The following is an 18511-nucleotide window of genomic DNA, read 5'->3' as shown; positions in this document are numbered from 1 at the left end:
ACTGTCATGAGTTTATTCTCTACAGTCTCTACAGGCCCTTGTCATGCTCAGCAAAAACATGTTAGCTTCATGTCGTCAAGGTTGGTTGCACAGAGAAGAACAGGACACTGCTGCATGCAGGAGTGAATTTCTGACTTAAACTGTCCTCACAACCCAGTGAGGAACTTTGTTCACAAGCTTTAACATGAATAGGATGAGAAAGGAGGACAGATAAGAGATCAGAACATCCTTGTCCTGCATCCTCTTTGTTCCTTCCTCAGTGCAGGCAAAAATAGATTGGCAAAGACATGTTGCTATTTTGAGATCAGTCATGAATCAGATAGTTTCTGCTTTCCATGACACATTCATTAGGTAGAGAAAAAGACCACATACCTTGCCGATACTTCAGGAGCAATTCCCATATCCCTCTGCGAGAATAAGGATCCACCCCAGCTGTAGGCTCATCCAGAATGACAACCTTGGAGCCACCAACAAAGGCTAAGGCAACTGAGAGCTTCCTCTGCATGCCACCTGACAGGCACAGAAAGAGGTGTTCAGGCTGATGCAGAGATGAGGGGAACAGCAGTAGCTGCAGCACAGTCGATAATGAGCTCTCTGATACAAAGCAAAATTGCACACTTGGAGGACTAAGCACTGCTACTGTTTCAGGCCTTCAGGGTCTCATCACTTTCAAGACGGGGTAATTCATCTGGATGAACCTCCCTCAGTGGAATCCAACTCTCCTCGTACTTCAGTACATGACACCTTGCAAGCCCTTCAATAAGTGAATATCTATCCCAACACTGGCAGTAGCAAGTTGCCAGCTTGGAGGCCTAACCATATTTGAGGATCTGGAGCATAGGTCTCCAGAGCTTAAGCTGCAGAAGTAGGTCCTCAAGTGACACCCCTCCTGTGGAAGAGTGCCAGAGGCAGCAGCAAGGAATTATATTACACTCTGTAATACTAACATCAATCTGTGGCCATTTGTTGTCCCTTCCAAAAGTCAAATGCACAGTCTGTGCTGATAGTTAAGTCAGACAAAAAAGTCTTGGTCTCTCAACTATCTGATACAGACTGATACAGGAATCCTGCTGGTCCTCAACAAGGGAGAATGACACTCCAGGATGCCGAGTGAAGAAACAGAAGCAAGCATAAGAAACCAGCACTTATGGTTAACAAGCAGCAAGGGATTTGGAGATTATGGCCTGAGCAACTCTGACCTGAACTCAAAAAACTCAAAAATACTAGTAAGCATTTGGAGAACACACATCACATGTAGTAAGACTATGTTATTGTAGAAACAAGTACAAAATACTCTGAGAAAGTGAGTGACTTGTAATGGCTATTAGAAAGCATAAGATAGTGTAAGACTGTTAAGTTTACTAAGATACACTGATAAGGTACTTAAATAAATGATTTCCTTAAGTGCTTAACTGTATGGTAGTCTATACTTAATTGGAGGATCCAACCAAGGTCCATGATGCAGTCTCTGTGAAACCCAGAAGAATTTTTCTGGGGCTGAGGAAACAGCTGAGAAATGTAAAAGCAGCTCAACCTACCGGAGAGTTTGCTTGTCCTAGCTTTCAGTTTGTGAGGCAAACTGACATCCACTGCCATCTGCTCCACTTCCTCTTTCACCTTCTTTTCTGGCAGTCCTTTGAGCCGTGCATAGAACCAGATGTGTTCCTCCACAGTCAGCCTGCGGAAGGGCACAGCAGAGAGCACCATGCTGGGCTTATCCCTTGCATTAGCATTACAGCAGGAATGTTTGTTTGCTTGGGAAAACATCTTTTAAGGCCAAGGTTTTAAGAAGGGGCTACAAGACTGGGTGTGCTCAGCTTGGCCTGATTTCAGGGTGCGGCTATTCAGCACTAATGTAAATAATCCTCCTTTAAGGGTGCTTAAGAGAGTACCCCAAACATCCCAAATCACTAGGTACTGGGGAAGCATTTGGCCTAGTTAAGTTTAATCCAGTAGATTTCTTTAAAGGAGACCGGAAAGATCTACATGTAGGCTTTTCCTGAAAATTCACAGGCGCATACAAATGTGCCAATAAACAAAATATCCTTATACCAATCTCATACTACCCCACACCACGGACAGATAAAGATAGGACTGTCTTAGCTGAAAGCATATTACTGTTTCCTAAAGAACCCAAACAACTGTTGGGTAACACCAGCGCTGCATCTCACAGATGTCACTCACAAGTCAAACAGCACATTGTGTTGTGGACAGACACCCAGGTTCTGCCTGATGTTGCTGAGCTCAGAGCGGATATCCTTGCCCAGGATGAAGGCTGTACCTGACGTTGGGGGGAACAAGCCAGTCAAGATGGACCTGAAAGACAGACGCAACAGATCAGCAGGTTCTGCCTCTAGGAAATGGCTGCTGCACAATGCCAGGATGGATGAATGAAGAGTAGGTGGAAGCCCTGTGGAGCTCCCACATAAAGAAAGCAGTCTAAGAAACATCTCGCTAATGGATTAAGAAAAAAAATGTATGAACTCCAATGGTTTTAACAGTGATCAAAGCACACCCAGATGACTCTGCTTCAAGCAAATATTTTTTCCTCTAAAAGCTTCTTATTCTTTTAGTCCCAACTTGTTTCCTCACACCGGTAAGTCAGAATCACAAATGGCGTTACTAAAAAATGCTGCCAGCAGGTTTATTCGGTGCTGCCTCAACTTGAACTACCTCCAGTTTCAGTCCCCTGTATCTGTGCATCTTTCGAGGCAGCAGCACTACAGTAACTTAGCAGAGCTCCAATGAGTTGTTCTGCACCAGCTGACACACTGCAATGGTACAGCTATCTCTACCACGCTGATAGGAACTGCATTACTCAAAGTCACTTCCCCCATTGTCTTAAAGAATTATTTGTTCTTACATGGTAGTGGTTTTCCCTGCTCCATTATGTCCCAGAAAGGAGGTAATTTGTCCTTCATAGAAGTTCAGTGTGAGACCATCTACAGCAACTTTCTTGCCATCACGATAAACCTTGACCAGGTTCTGGATGGAAACACCGAGGCTCAGATGTGTAGGCTCTTCCTCCTTGCAGACTAGACAAAAACAGCAAAGTAGAGAGAGGTATGGTAGGTTTTAACAGCAACTCCATAGGAGTTCTAACAAATGCCACATTCCCCCAGGTTTGTGGAGATCCAAATTGACATGAGCTACACGAAGACCTGACCATGTTCCTTCCTCAGGGACAGGAACCTTCCACAGAAGAGGTCCTTTAGCTTTGTTCTCTTTATTGGGCTCAACTGGGAGATCTCCAGGGTCACCAGGGTCAGCAAAACTGTGAGGAATTCTCAATTCCATGAGGCTGGAGTATCCAGTTGCACCCAAGCAGGCAAAGTACCTTAGGTTTATTTGGATCTGATCAGCATAACAAAACTGTCGTAACAAAGGGATGACTAATTTCACCTTAGCCATGTCAGCCCTGTTGTCCTTGGACTCATTTCAAAAAAGGCAAACTCTAACACTTCACTGCAGAAAGACTATGTGCAGCACTCACCTTCTGAAGGCCCCTTCTGGTCTGGATAATGGTGCTCCCTCTCCTGTGGTTTCTCACCAAACCAGTATGACTTTGTGAAAGGAAAGTACCAGGGCCTGGGAATCCCATACTGGCCTAAAGAGAAAAGCATTACATGAGCCTGACTTGCATCTATCCCTTTTCTTGTATTAGCTTTCAGGGCAAGAAGGGAAGTAGTCAACCCTCAGTAAGCCTCTAAGTTAGGCACGCCTAAGAAGAGAGCTTTCTTGATGAAGATATTGTCAGACTTTGGGGGTAAGAGATCAAATTTCACTTTGCAGTTAAAAGCCGTGTGCTGGACAGTTCTAAGCAGCCACTTGTAGTGCTGATACTCTCAACTTCCCCTTTGCAGCAGGGCCTGTTGATTTAGCAGTTCAAAGGAGGGAACAGGTAAAGAACAGCAAAGGTTCTGGGACTAGTTCAGCCATGGCCATAACGGCACACAGCCTCCGTGCTGGGCAAGAGTCATTGCTATTAGCAGCAACAACCTTACTGCTCGTCTGTGGTTTTACTCCATGAGCTTTCTGCAGTTGTGCTTAAAATGGACCCAATTTCCACGTTGGCAAATGAGTAGGTGAAAGGATCTATTTAAAATTGTAAAGACATGATGCTCCTTCAGAAGCGGACCTCACCTGGGAAGACAGATTCAATGTACCAGGTCATGACCCCATATAGGAAAGTGTCAAACATCATCATGACAGCAGATGTGGTGATGCTAAAGCCATCTTCTTCCAATGGGCTCTCAAAGAAGTTGTCCCACTGAACACCAACTCCCTGCTCCTCAAACAGTGCAAAGTATTCACAACCAAAGCCAAAGGCCACTGGAGACAGCAGGCTCTGCAAATGGGGAGACATGAACATGCATTCAGTTTTTCATAACTACTTTCCAAATGGACAGCTCAGCTCTAGCACTAGGCTAAGAGACATGGTCCAGAAGCCCTATAGAAGTCGAAGATCCGAAGAGCCTGACCATATTTGCAGAGAGGGACTGTAAGACTCAGTCTTGGTTCCAGCCAGCAATCAAGGCCTTAAGTCTCTGCTGGACCACCACCCAGAATTGTTTGTTTCCCTCTTTTCCTTCCCTTGCCCTTCTGATTTTAATGCTAAGGAGGCAATCACTAACTGCCACCCTTTCCAGACAGGTAAGAAGTGCTATGCAGAGGAAAGGAAACTGGTTCCTTCAGCCTGCTTATCTGGTGGTCCAGCATCACAGCTTAGTCTGTCTTAGTCAAGGCAGCTTAGGCTGGCTGAATTAATTCTATTACCAAAGCCAACAAAACTCTTTCAGCAGCTCCTAGCAGATTCTGTCAACTTCTTCACCAAACATAGCCCTGATAGCCTCTTACGCTGGAAAACTTCCTCCCATTGCTACCTCCCCTCTTGCTATTAGTGTCCATCTAGAGAGCTGCTGAGTGCCATACTGGTGGAGGCCTGGTACCCAGGGCAGTTTCCTCAAGACTCACCGCAAATATCTTGAGTGAGAAGCTGACATAGTCCTGCCAGGCAACACAGAGCACGTAAGGCAGATACAGTGTGAAATAGATAATGCCACCACAGGCAGCTGCCAGGTTGGCCCTGGAGAACATGGTGCTGATGAGAAAGCACTGGAGGATGGTCACAATGCCAAAGATCGAGAGGAAAACAAAGACCACACTTGGGTCGCTGTAAGGCAGCAGATTCCCCATCTGGAAGGAGAAAAGCAGGTGCATCAGGATTTGAAAGGGCCCTCCAAAGTGACTCTAGTACAAGCAGGCCTGCAGAGCTGCTGCTCAGGGAGGCTGGGCTTGCTGCAATTTGCGCAGCAGCCTTCCCAGCAGTAGCACCTTTTCAAGAGCACTGAATCTACTACAAAACCCCTGCTGTTTTCAGCCACCTAGCCATTTTTGTTCCAAAACACTGTTCCCAGAAAACTGCTGGTCAATGCACAGTCTAACACACCAACTCCCCTGCAGCGTGCCAGTGCAGATCACTGCTTTTCAGGCTCTCAAGGCTCTAGATTCTGCTGCCACAGACCAGCCCAGCCAACTCACCTTGAGGATCAGCACCAGCAGGCCTGCACTCATCAGGAGAGGGATAAGGCTGCTAATGAACCAGCTTAGCCAAAGGATGCCATTGTCAAGTCCCATAATCCTCATCGTCTCCTTCAGCCGTGCTTCCTTCTCATACACAATGCCCTTAATTATCACAGCCACTGAGTAGATCCAGGCTAAAGTCATGAAGAGAGGCATGGAGCGGCTCATGACACGCAGAAATCTGAGAAAAGGAAGGAAAGGGGCCAGGAACTGAGTGAGAAACATTACTGCAACTTCAGGTACCGCTCAGGTCTAGCAGAGTATGTGACAGCTAAGGCTTCACTGCACAAAGCAGCACAGGACTCACTGTGAGGTGAGACCGATGCACTAGAGCACATCACCGCTCCAGAGTGGGAGCTGGAGTTGCAGCTCAGTAGAACAGAAGATACAAAGACCTGCTTTTCCTGGGGACTATTCTCAGTTGTTGCCTTTCCACTCTCTTGTGCCTATGTCTCTGATTTTTTTCCCAGTGCTATTTTTGTCTCTATCAGGTTTGGGGATATGGCCACATCTCAGGAATGTATTCTGTATGTGAAAGTCCTGTATGGACAGGCTTCTCCTGGGAGGGACTCTGCAAGTCATTACATATTCTAAATCCTCCATTCAGGTGCCCTAGTTCCAGGAATTAGGAACACTAAAGAGATTGCTCCGCCACTGATAGTAAGGACATAAACATGCCTGAGGGGTGACAAAAGCCCATCCCTCCCAAGCCACAATCCTCCTGTGTGCCTTTGAGCATCCTGAATACGTACATGTCATCCACATAACATGGGTAGGGCATCTGCTGCACATAAACACCTGTTGTCTTCTCTGTGCCTGTCTGCACCCTGATGATGGCCTGTTCCACTACATCCTGCAGGTAGGCAAAGCCTCCCCAAACATAGCGCATGTCCTCAAAGGGGTCAGCACGGGGACCAGGATCCCAGTACCTGTAACAAGGGAACAAGAACTTCCCATTAGAAATCCTCTATCACCACATCCCCATGAGAAATTGTTCATAAGTCAGGATGTCAGGACTCACCCATCCTTGATCTTGTTGGTCCTTTCCACATTATCAATGTCCATGCGTATCTTGTATTTCACATGTTGAGGGAGCTCTGTGCTGTTAGGAGCTATTTCAGAGAAGACTATGCCAGCCCAGAACCTCCTTTCATCCAGAAGCTCCAAGGACTTGTTTATAAGCCGGACTTCTGTGGCCACAGGCTCCAGTTTGTCCAAGTTGACACACTAAACAGGGACAGATTTGGAAGCACTTATGGAGTAAGCTACCAAACCAGAAGGTTCTTCACGGCCATCTGCCAGTCAAACATGTATCACTGAGAAATACCCCAGCAGAGGTGACTTCTGGACAAGAGGTCAGGCAGCATTGCCATACTAGCTACAGGATCCCATCCAAGCATCTATTTCCATAGATAGTCTTATTTCCTCTGTTACCCACAAACTAGGTCTGATTCTGACAGTTTCTGTTTACACACATCTGCCAAGGCGATTAAATAACAAACAGAACAAATTTCATTATTCACTACGTCTTCCTCAGTTTTAAGCAGCTGCTAGGTTCACCACAGCCCTTAGCTAAAACCCCAGATTGAAATAGGAGCTGCTATACTGCCAAAGCAAGCAGCAGCTCTCAGTTGCCCTGTAACAATGGGGTAGGAAACCACATGAGATGCCAAAGTGAGAACTTCAATAACAAGGCCTACAGTCAGGTTCCTACATCTATATTTAGGCACATGAACAAATGATATTTTCTAATGAGCACTCAACCCTACAAAAGCCTGGTCATTTACAGAAAAATCACAGAATCGCTGAATGGTTTGGGTTGGAAGGGACCTTAAAGCTCATCCAGTTCCAACCCCTGCCATGGGCAGGGACACCTTCCACTAGACCAGGTTGCTCCAAGCCCCGTCCAACCTGGCCTTGAACACTGCCAGAGATAGGGCAGCCACAGCTTCTCTGGGCAACCTGTGCCAGCATCTCACCACCCTCACAGGGAAGAACTTTCTCTTAATATTTCAATCTACATCTACCCTCTGTCAGTTTAAAGTCGTTCCCTCTTATCCTCTTGCTACCTGCACTTATAAAAAGTCCCTCTCTGGATTTCTTGCAGACCTCTTTTAGGGACTGAAAGGCTGCTATAAGACCCCCCCCAGAATGGAGAGTGGACTGAGAAACTTCTATCTGGACTGAGGAACATTTCTTCCCTTTCCAGGAACATCCAACAGTGCAGGTGGAGACCAAGCCGCTGCCTTCCTCAGCTCGTTGCCTGCATGAGCAGGATCTCACCTCCATGAAGCGAGAGATGGTCTGGATAGCCCGGTCTGTCTCATTGAAGGCATCTACCCAGGTATACGCTGAGCCGTTTGCTGTCTCAAAGTCCTCCGGGTTGTTTGATAGGAACCAAGCAACATCCTCCACTGTCCAGTTGGAAGCAGGCAAGTGCAGGTCCCAGAGAGCTTTGCTCTTCAGCAACGTCTGCAGATATTTTGTTTTCAAAGGAGAAATAGCTGTTGAGAATTAATGTTTGACCCCCTCCCTCATTACGGAAACGAGCACTACAGGGGAAAATCCCTTTTATAAAGGTGCAGGGAGAGGCCATCTGCAATATCAGTGTGGTGGGAAACTTTCTTTTACCCTCCCATTGGAAAGGTTGTGCCTCCCTCAGCAAAGCACCCATCGGGTGTGCTTTGCAGGCTGGCTGGCTGGCTGACTCCAAGCCCTGCCACAGCTCTCTCAAGGAGAGGGCAGCAGAGAGCCATGCACAGCTCTGCAACGTGCACATGCAACCCAGATCTTGTACCAGCAAAACAAGGAAGAGTGAGATGTGTGTACAGGAGAAACACATTCCACTGATGGTGGTTGCCAAGCTCTGCTCACTTCTCCAGAACAACCTCTGCTCCCGGCTGGGAGAAGGGCTGTGGCATGGCACCATCAACACTGGCTGAAGCAGCCCTAGTACAGCCATGATGTCCTGCCTCTCTGGTGTTCTGTATGGGACAGTGCTTTTTTTCACCTGGTTTAATTGCTAGCTTCCTTAGGACTAGTGCCCCACTGCATGTATGTGCAATACACCGCACAAGTGCAGTCCAGGTAGAAGCATCTGGCACAGAAGCAGAAACCTGTCCGCTGGTTGGACAACATAAGGGCAGGAGAGGAGCATTAATTGTAAAGGTCACAGCTGAACTGAAATCAGGGAGGCAAAAAAAAAAAAAAAAAAAAAAAAGCCTGCATAAGAAAGAAAACTAAAAAAACAAACCAATAAAAACAGGAACGGCTTTTCTGCCAGAACGAAGAATGAAGTGGGGACGTGAGGAGCTTCCTCCTGCTCTGCTGTTACCAGCAAACCAGAAAGCAATGGCTTATACACTTACAGTAACAGCATCGCTAACTGGGGAAACAGAACAGGCCAAGCTGGCAAAGGAGAATATGCAAGAGGAAAATCCAAGCAAACAGTGATCAGCTGCACTGTGCTCTCTTCACATCTCATCTCTCAAGCTTGGCTCATGCTGCCACCCCCAGTAGAAAGGGGACCATGCCTCCAGAAAAGGGGCTCAGCCTCATCATGTGCAGTAGCAACAGTGAAGCTCCTTGACCTCAAACGTGTTGTCTTCACTGATGTTAGCAGCTGCATTAGTATCAAACTGGAAGTTTGCTTGCCAGAGATGGGCAACCAAACCACTTTGCTCTCGTACAGCAGGAAGCAATATGCCAAAAAGATTGCACAACCAAAAAGCTGGGAGGTGATGACGAGTCACCCAGCAGCACTGCAGCCTCGGTGACTAACAAACAGCAAAGGGCCGACCTGCCCTTGAAAGCAGCTACAAACAAGCAACTCTTATGTTTCAGCCTGTTCATGTACAAGTGATCTGTGTTGCATCTCGAAGCTGAACAGGACAGTGCCCTGGGAGCTGCTCAGGCATTGACAGTGAAGTACTCCTGCTTGTGTTAACTGCAATAGATGACAACAAATGAACCCCTGCTACTGCAGTACAGAGGAGACCAGTGCTGGAAGGATCAAGAATTAAGTACCATACCCAGCATGGTTAACAAGAAGCATAAAACACGAAAACAGAAAGGCCTAGAGCTCATTAAAAAAAAAAAAAAATAAAAAAAAAAAAAAGAAGAAGAAGAAGAAAAGCAGCAATATTCATTTTCAAAGGACAGGACTGCAAACCAGCATCCAAACCTTGACTTCCTGTCTGCACTCTCTGCAGCAAACAGTTCAATTTAGGGCTGGTGACCCCCAGTTCTCACCTCCCTATGCTGGTATCTACAGAATTAACTTTCATAAAGCTAACAGAGACACAGGAGTGATGAAAATGATGTCTCTGACCCTAGTGTTTGCCATGTTGATGGGAAAGTACAACAGAAGACAACTCAGCACAGCCTTATATTGAGTAAGCAAGGAATGAACTTCAAGGCTTAAAAGACCTGGGGAGGTCTCTGTATAACAGCTGCACCAGGACACCCAACCAGCTGCTTTGCAGTGACAGCAGGAAAAGCTATAACCATTTCTGTTGTGTGATCCCTGTTTTACACTGCTGTGCTTCCAAAGACATCAGTACAGAGAGCAGGGATCCACACCTCAGAGTTGCACCTGAGGGAAGCAACAATGAGCTAAGCCACTTAAGCAGATAATGCCCTGTTAATGCAGGTCTAACACATGGCACAATGCTCCAGGGAGCCAACAGGCTAGCAGAAAGAGTATCAAATCTGAACAAGACTCCCAGCCCTTCTTCATGGTCTAATATGCACGGCACGTTATGAAGCAATCAGCCGTAGGGTGATGTCTGCTCTTCTTCCATGAGCACCCAAGTATTACTAAATTAAGTGTACCATGCAACTCTAAATTAAGTTTTTACAAGATTTGTGCCAGATACTGCCAGGCACAGAGGTTCAGCTCTACCTAGCATGACAACCATTCAGTTCCTACTGCATCCAATAGGGCCTGAGGCCACCTGGCACCTTCCAGCATCTTATCTAGGTACATGAGCACGTGCTTTGCTGCTATCATGAGAGCATTGCTGTGGAGAGGTGCACAGCTCAGGAAGCTGAACATGTCAGCAACCCCACAGATCCCCAGTTTACAGGAATACCTCAAGCCGGATATTCATACCGCCTTAGGGTAACACTGTGGCAGAAGCAGCTCATTTCCCCACAGGAGCAGATATTAGCAGGTGTTGACATGCACTGCTCCTCTTTGCAGCTGGCTGTTACATTAAGGAAGGAATGCCAAGCATAATGCAATATTGGTACAATCACAACGTGTTTCACAATGGATTCCATCCATACTATTTATCTGCCTGGCTCAGCAGTGAAGCATCATCTAAAATAAATATTTCATCAGTTATTGCAGAGGATGACAGTGGTGGTTCTGGCAAGGACAGCATACTGACCCGAATGAGATCCATTTCCTGACTACTTTCCATAAACGTCCAAATCTTGGGGCTTATCTCCTCCCACATCCCCCCGAGGTCACGAAACACACCCAGCTCCTGGAATGTCCTGTTCACCTGTCGGCAAAGAGGAGAAGAAGGTTATTTCCAAGAGCTGGCAGAGATCCACAGCAGGCTGAGAGGGTGCATTGACCTGTCAAGCAAAGTACTGATTGTTGCTTACATTCAAACAGCAGTTCAGCTTCTGCAAGGACCAGAGTAGGGAAAATCAAGTGCACTTGTAAGAAAAACAACAACAGGGAGTGTAGATGCCTGTGGCTTAAGCACTGCGTTTCAAGCCTTTGTGGCGAATGACTCTGCGTTGGAGATGAAGGGCACACAGAAGCAGCCATTCCCCATGTGCTAGAAGAGTCTCCTTGAGGGAACTAGTGGAATTAGATAGCACATTAGGTAAACCACAATTAGAAATTATTGAGGATCTGCTGACCACCCTGCAGTGGAGCAGAGGAAGGACACTGAAGGCCTATCAAGGTCTTTACCACTCCTATATCCTACATCGGAGATGCAAAGCATAATCAAAAGGCACAACCAGGAAAGGTTCTAGCCAACTCTAGAAGAGTTCAACCTGGCCTTTTCTCCTTGAGTCTTCCAACACCAAGTGCATGGGAGGTGAGAGACTAGGGAGGCTGTGCTTTGCAGGCAATCCTTTCTAGGCTTGTGTCTGGGCCCAATTTAACTAGTGCAGCTTAGCCAGAGAACATACCTCATTCTACATATCAGAGGATAAAGCTAGAGTTACCTCAGTCATGACCTTCCTTACAGCTGGTGTGTCTGGAGTGTACAAGATCTTCCCAATCAGCAAGGGTTTCAAAGCCCTCCAGATAATCCTGGAAAGCGGGCTGGATTCCAGGTTCTTCATCAGCTCATTGCAGTATGGTGCTGAGGAGGAGAGGACAAAGGTGAATGGCTGAACAGCATGGTGACAACTCCAGAAGGCATATGACCCATTTGTGTGGGCTTCAAGGACAACCACAGCTGACAGCACAGCATTTGTCAGACAACAGAACCCCTCCTCTACTGCAAAGCTCCACAAAAAGCCCCTTTTTTCAGTACAAGACTCCACAGTCTGCCACAAAGACATGGAGCACTCCAGTAGCCTCCAGCATTAAGAGCCACGCTGCTGGCTCTGCACCACTCCCACAGCCCCACTGCACAGCATGAACAAAATTTGTCCAGAAAAGAACAGATTTCCAAAGGTTGCACATGCCTGTGCTCCCTCTGCCCTCGAAGGAGGTCGACTGCGCATCCTTCTGTGGACTCTGCACAAAGCCCTGGGAAATCCCTTGCACGTAGATATTCTTTCTGGCCCTAAGGGCATGTGCAGAAGGCACCATGGGTGTGCCTTTCTGAAACAGCAGAAGGTATGCTGTCCCTTAGGACCACCTGATTTCATCTGTGGAACTCTGGGAAACACTAGTGATGAAAACCACAAAGTAGATGGGACCTTAGGTCATGCCACAGTGACACTTACTTGTGGAGTTATCATAGAAGTTAGTTACATCATCTTCAGTGCCGTTGCCTCCAAACAGCGCTTTGTAATTGTTATCTTCATACCAGTTGAGTGATTTAATTTTGAGCCCTCCACCTTCGGGATGGCCGCACACAATGCGTGACACAGCCTGGTAGATCTGTGTAGAGGAGTTTGAGGCATTCACATTGGTCAGGAACATCACCTCTTGCCTCATGTCACTCCAGCTCTTCATGTTCAGCAACTGGAGGGGGAGGCAGGAGAAGAGTGGAAACAGGGATAGGAATAGGATCAGCAAAAGGAGATCCTGCCACTTTCTTTCAAATCACACATCTGTTTTTGAACAGATGAGAATCAGAGTTGTAGAGTCATAGAATAGTTAGGGTTGGAATGGACCTTAAGTTCATCTAGATCTTAATCACCTTGAACATAACATCAACAGTATAGACCAGGAAAAACACATTTTTCCCTGCCACAGTGGGAGAATACAGAGGGAAGGAAGTCTATTCTGTGCAAGCAAGCATAAGGAATGTGCCCTTACAAAGCTCTTTACTCTCAAGATTCCTCCTCCAGTGCTGTGTATGGTTCCTGCCCTCTCACGTGGAAGCTGCTGCTTCTCCTCCCAGTTGCTCAACAGCTCACATTCCAGTGCAACCCCCTTCACGCCAAGTGCGGTGGGGTGTACTGAGTCAGAAGATGGAGGAAGGAACAACATGAAGTGAGTGCAGCCCATGGGACATAGGCCGGATGAGCTGCAGGCCACAGCAGTGTCACTTGGCACAATTCCACCAGGGTCAGCAAGCCTCCACTGATTTACACCAGGCAGCCAGTTTGACCTCCTAGACTGGTATTGCTTGTCCCTGCCTCAGCACCTCCCTGCCCCATTGACAACAGCATTCCCAGTAAACCCATGAAAACAAGCGCAGCTGCAGCCTGGAGCCTAATCACAGCGTGAGCTGTAGACACAGCTAGACACAGCAAGGAGCCTTCTCTTAGCCAACTGGCCTGACACCAGGCTTATCTGTCTGGCATAAGCACCTACCTGCAAAGAGCCATAAACAAAAGGACCAGGTTCTCAGCCTGAGACACTCACTGCATTAGTGTTGCCATAGTCAGAGATGTGGCCAAGTTCAGCATAAGGGAAAGAGCAGCGCACCTTTATGCGCACTGGCTTCATGGTACACTCAAGCATCTCTGCTTGGAGATGTAAGAACATCAGCACAGGTGTGCCCATACAGACTAGAAGTCTGTTTATCTCAGTAATCTCTGTGATGGTGACAATAAGTGGAAGGTAGTAAAAAACAAGGCAAGGGCAAAATATAGGATACTTCTCTCAAGTAACCTTCCAGATGCTATTTATTTTCAGCTTGGGGAAATTGTATTTCCTAGCCCTCAATGAATTTATTCCATGGTAAACTCCTAGAGTTCTGAACATCCACAAGTATTTAACACCAAACACATTCACTGGAAAGAACCTCCTCTCCCCTGTCCTTAACTTGGCTTTGCTTATGCTCAGGCTCCATTTGTTGCCATGTTTTTTGCACTGGAAGAGACACGGAACCTTCAATCCCTACCTCTTTTTTTCTGGGCCACTCAACTCTTTAGACCTCTGTGACATTCCCAACTCATCTGTTTTCCAAGCTAACAAGTCCCAGCCTACCCCCTTGTTCCTTGTGTGAAAGTCTTGCTACTTCTAAATGTCCTAATTGCCCTTCTCTGAACTTTTTCCAGTTCTGCTACCCCTTTCTGGGCAGGAAGGACCTACATCTGTATTCTGTATTAGACCAGTAATCCACAGCTTTATATAGTAACATGGTAACATCTTATAGCTGCTTCTCTCTCTTTTTAAATCTTTTCTAGGATTTGACTAGATTCCTTGACTGCTACTGAAATACCAGGTGACATTAACTTGGATGTCCTTGCTGTGCTGCCCAGAACAGCAACATGCACTAAAAAAGGCAGGCAGAGCTGCTGTGACACCTATTTGTAACTGCTCATCAGCTGCATCTCAGAAACAACTTCAGATGCTGCGGCCCAACCGCCCCATTTTCAGAGACAATAACAGAGTCAGTCCAAAGCCATTTGCCAGTTTTGCTCACTGTGTATTAGTTTCGTCACATTTGTTTAAAGAAAATGCAGATAATTGAAGTCTACGACAAAGCCAGCCAGCAACAACGCAGAAAGCGACTTTGTGCTGGAACAACTCAATACAAATTCATCTAAAGAAAGCATGCCCAGAACCTTACACTGGAAGGCAAACCTGGCCCTTCGTGTTCTTCTGTGCATGCTTTAGATGTGCCAGCACCTGGACAGAAATTCTGGATGCTGAACAGCAGCCACTATGTGTCACACGGGGCGCCTCTATTTTTAGCTGCCTGAAAACACATGACACATTGATATGGTAGAAGACAGCTGTAAGAACAGCTAAAGCTTGGGGATTCAGTATGTTTGTCCAGAGTGACTGCTTCAAGTGTACTTTCGTCTCCTCACTACACGCTGCTGTCTTTGTCTGAACCCTGGTGCCACTCAATCTGGTTCCACAGGTTCAGGGTGACTGACAGGATACCAGCTTCATGGGATGTGAATGAAAACAAAAATAATGTCACAACAGCTTTTGCTCATTACATATGCTCACGTGGATACTTGGATTTGATGATTCGACACCCAAAAGGCCAAGGCTGCATTTCAGATGTGACAGTTTTGAGTGTTCAATTCAAAGGGAGGCCTTGGGGAGTTTTTGGTACCTCAGGTAAAATTTTCCACAGCAGAAAGCCAACTGCTTTAGCTGAAGTACTGTAATCTCCCTAGCATGAGCAAAGGCACACAGACAGGAAGCATAGCTAATTCCCATGAAAGTATGAGGTATTAATCATCTTGCAGATGATACTTGCAGAGGGACTGCATTATCAAATACATTTTTTACACATAATTTTAAAACAGTTTGAGCAGAGAGCTTTGTTTCATCTTTGGCACCAGCTATTCCAACTGACATGCAGAGATACTGGAAGCAAGTATCTCATGTTTGAAGGGTTACTGAGCTGTTTCTCTCCAACATCAGACCTGGCTTTGGGTTTCTTAATAGTTGCTCTTGCTCTCACCACTTAAAACTGCTCTCTTAGGTTGATTTAAAGAGCCCAGGGACACAGATTAAATCAATTCCAGTACTCAGAGACAAGCATTTTGTTCAAACCATTCTCTAATTAAAATTAGAGCTAGAAAGGCTCCCAGACATGTCACAAACAATAGTTCTCTCCACCCCCTCAAGCTGCTGCCCTTTGCAACAAGGGAGCAAGTCCCTCCTTTTCACACAGAAATCGGCCTGCCAGACAATGAGAAGTAACTTTCGGTCAAGCCATCTGGAGCCGCTCACGCGGTATAGAGAGGAAAATAGCTGCCTTTGTTTGCACAGCAATAGGGCAGAATAAAAGGTAGCCCTACCCTAAACAGCTGCCAAGCAAAAGGCACGTTACCCTGCGACGCTTTCGGCCACATCAGCAAACTGAGTATCACATGGTTTCAATTATTTTTATCCTAGACGAGAAAAAAAGGCGAGCTGAAGTGACGCAACGGGAAACAACTTAGTCAAACTCCGAACGGCAGCCTCCCTGCTAGCAGCGAGAGCCCTGCCACGGCCTTAACCGAAGCTGATCCTGGAATCGTCTTAGTTTCACTGTAAATGGGACCCGGCGGCAGGTTGTGGGACTGGGGAGGGATGCGTGCCAGGAATTGTTGGCTGGCACGGCGCTGGCTCCCGGCAGCTGCCCCTCCGTGGGAGTGGAGCGTAGGCTAACCTGAAGTGACCCGCTCTGGTGCTCGCTCCCAGGGGTTACTGCCGTTCATCGCGCTCGGCTCCCTTCCTCTGCCGCAAACGCGGAAGACGGGAGATGGGGAGGAGGAGGCGACGGCAGCCTTGTTTAGTTTAGATGGCTGCGATTTCTGCTTCAAGGCAGAAAATGTTTTTGCCTGGTAGTAGCACTTCAAAGTCAGAGCCAGCCAAAAAGCAACTAAGATAAATTGCTGGCTCAAGCGCCCTCTCCCTCCCCCCCCAAATTTTGGGCTGTTAATTCATGCTAGGCACTCAGGGCTGCTTCTGAATCCATCCTTTCACCTGCAAAAACAAATGCTTGCAGTCTCTATAATGTCACTTTGCCTCTGTAAACCGCTATGATGCTTTTATCTCAACCGGGGTCGTGATGCCATTGCGCTGAGTGCCTCACAAAGACTGGAAAACAATCTCTGCCCTAAAAAGCTGGTCAGACGAACAGCGAACAGTAGCCCATAGTTACTAATTTAGATTAGAACAGCCATAACATCACTTCTGTATGCTGTACCATCACCACATCCAAAGAGCAGTACCTACAACCAAGTAACAACCCTGACACGGCTGGCAACTGAATGAAAAAATAGGATGCAAACCTCACATGCAGTTTGCAAGGCACTGCTAGACAGCACATGTATTGCAAGCCCAACAGCTGTGCTGCTGCCGAGAAGCCAAAACCCACAGAAAACGTATTAATTTCTGCTTCTCTCGTGAGGACCCAAATCTTTAGCCACACATCTGATAAACTCCTATGGCGTTTGTGAGGGAAAGTGCCAGGGGGCTGGCAAAGTGCATGCTGCCTCTACTGACACAGAGAATGGCTGCAGGATGGGGGGAGCTCCAAAACAAACAAGGGATTTGACTTTTGAGTTGCACCAAGGAGACTCATGCTTGTACTCAATTTGCAGGTTAAGACAGCAACCAAGGTGATGTGTTTACCTGACATGAAGTCACTTCTTACCTCTTTAACAAGCTTCCGAAGGCTGTCTCTCAGAGCTTCCACTGTTTCTGACAGGTCCCACAATGATGAATTGAAAGAAAGTCTCTGCAGAAAGAGAGAAAAGGAAACTAGAAGTTACTGCAGGGCACAAAGAAATTAAACTCTTGTAAGCATTCTTGTAAAGAAGAGTAGTAAGGACCATTCACACAGCAAAGTGCTTGATGGGAAAGACTGAGCTGGCTTTCTGTGCAACCTTGAGCTTACAATACTGTGGCCTTCAGCACCCCACCATGTGATGGGGACATCCCTTTCCTTCCTCACAGGTTTATGTACACAGATGGTATAACCAGAATCATCCCAATATAATGCTAAATGCATGCATGTACACTTACAGTGCAAAGGACGGCTTGCATTCCAGGTCACAAAACAAGCTCAGCCTGGAGGACAGCATGTGGACAGACTGAAATCCTGCAGGTCAGTGCTAAAAAGTGAATGCAAAGTCTACAGAAGGGAGGAAAAGGCCAGTTGGTAGACACAGGCTTTTAGTGGGACTCAACAAATACCAGCTCAGATACAGAGGACGCCTGCTGCAGTGTTTGTCATCTTCATCACTCAAGTCCTCCCATCCAGCCTGGATGGTTTTTAATCTAAACTAAGGATGTATTTTAAAACAACCAGCTTCCATGAAACAGCTGACACTCGCGATCACTACAAGAGCAAGACTGACAGGGTTTCCGAAAGTCGAAAGCACAGTTTTCAACAAAATACTTGCTCTAGCAGAGAGTCACACTGAAGATGGAACTCCTTGTTTCCAGTTGCTCTACATGTAACTGTTGGGCCTGGGTTTTGGTCTGTGGGGTTCTTTTCCCTGTCTTTTCACACACCTGGATTATCTTTCACGGGAACTATTTGGACACAACCCATGTCTCAAGGGAATAAAGATTAAAATAATTTCCTAAGATTTCACATTAGCAGCTACACATTGCAGCATCTGAAAGCATGCTAAAGTTAGAGCATTGTGACACACAGAGGAACAGCCAAGGCCCTTCATTTTAGCACACATCTTTTGGGCTGAAGCTTTCAATTTTGACATCTTTCTTTGGGTAATTTGTGGAAGCAAATTCTGGAGGCTTTCACTTATTCCAGTTGATTTACTGGAGGGTGGTAAGACCTGATCAGTGCCAGATGGTGTAAACAGGCACTGCTCCACTGATCTGCTTGGGGCATTTAAGACCCAGCTAACTTTT

General features: G+C 46.6%; 1 protein-coding gene across 4 annotated transcripts in view; it reads right to left on the bottom strand.

The window, feature by feature from the left end:
- Positions 1-18511, bottom strand: part of ABCA1 (ATP binding cassette subfamily A member 1) — a 97359-nt gene that overhangs the window by 22844 nt on the left and 56004 nt on the right. For all 4 annotated transcript variants that reach the window (XM_061454998.1, XM_061455001.1, XM_061455000.1 and 1 more), the window contains 15 exons: positions 17286-17369; positions 12508-12748; positions 11776-11915; positions 10977-11093; positions 7867-8055; positions 6605-6810; positions 6336-6512; positions 5542-5764; positions 4975-5196; positions 4144-4348; positions 3494-3607; positions 2864-3035; positions 2185-2316; positions 1539-1678; positions 373-510 (listed from right to left, as the gene is read on the bottom strand). In XM_061454998.1, the coding sequence (XP_061310982.1) occupies positions 373-510; positions 1539-1678; positions 2185-2316; positions 2864-3035; positions 3494-3607; positions 4144-4348; positions 4975-5196; positions 5542-5764; positions 6336-6512; positions 6605-6810; positions 7867-8055; positions 10977-11093; positions 11776-11915; positions 12508-12748; positions 17286-17369 (2500 nt within the window). The remainder of the gene's footprint in view (positions 1-372; positions 511-1538; positions 1679-2184; positions 2317-2863; positions 3036-3493; positions 3608-4143; positions 4349-4974; positions 5197-5541; positions 5765-6335; positions 6513-6604; positions 6811-7866; positions 8056-10976; positions 11094-11775; positions 11916-12507; positions 12749-17285; positions 17370-18511) is intronic.

Source organism: Pezoporus flaviventris, unplaced genomic scaffold (assembly GCF_033815535.1).
Source record: "Pezoporus flaviventris isolate CSIRO_AGI_PZ_B2104156 unplaced genomic scaffold, CSIRO_AGI_Pfla_v1 ptg000018l, whole genome shotgun sequence".
NCBI classification, from domain to species: Eukaryota; Metazoa; Chordata; class Aves; order Psittaciformes; family Psittacidae; genus Pezoporus; species Pezoporus flaviventris.
The sequence above is the reverse complement of the archived record's forward strand: the minus strand, read 5'-3'. Positions and strand labels throughout refer to the sequence as shown.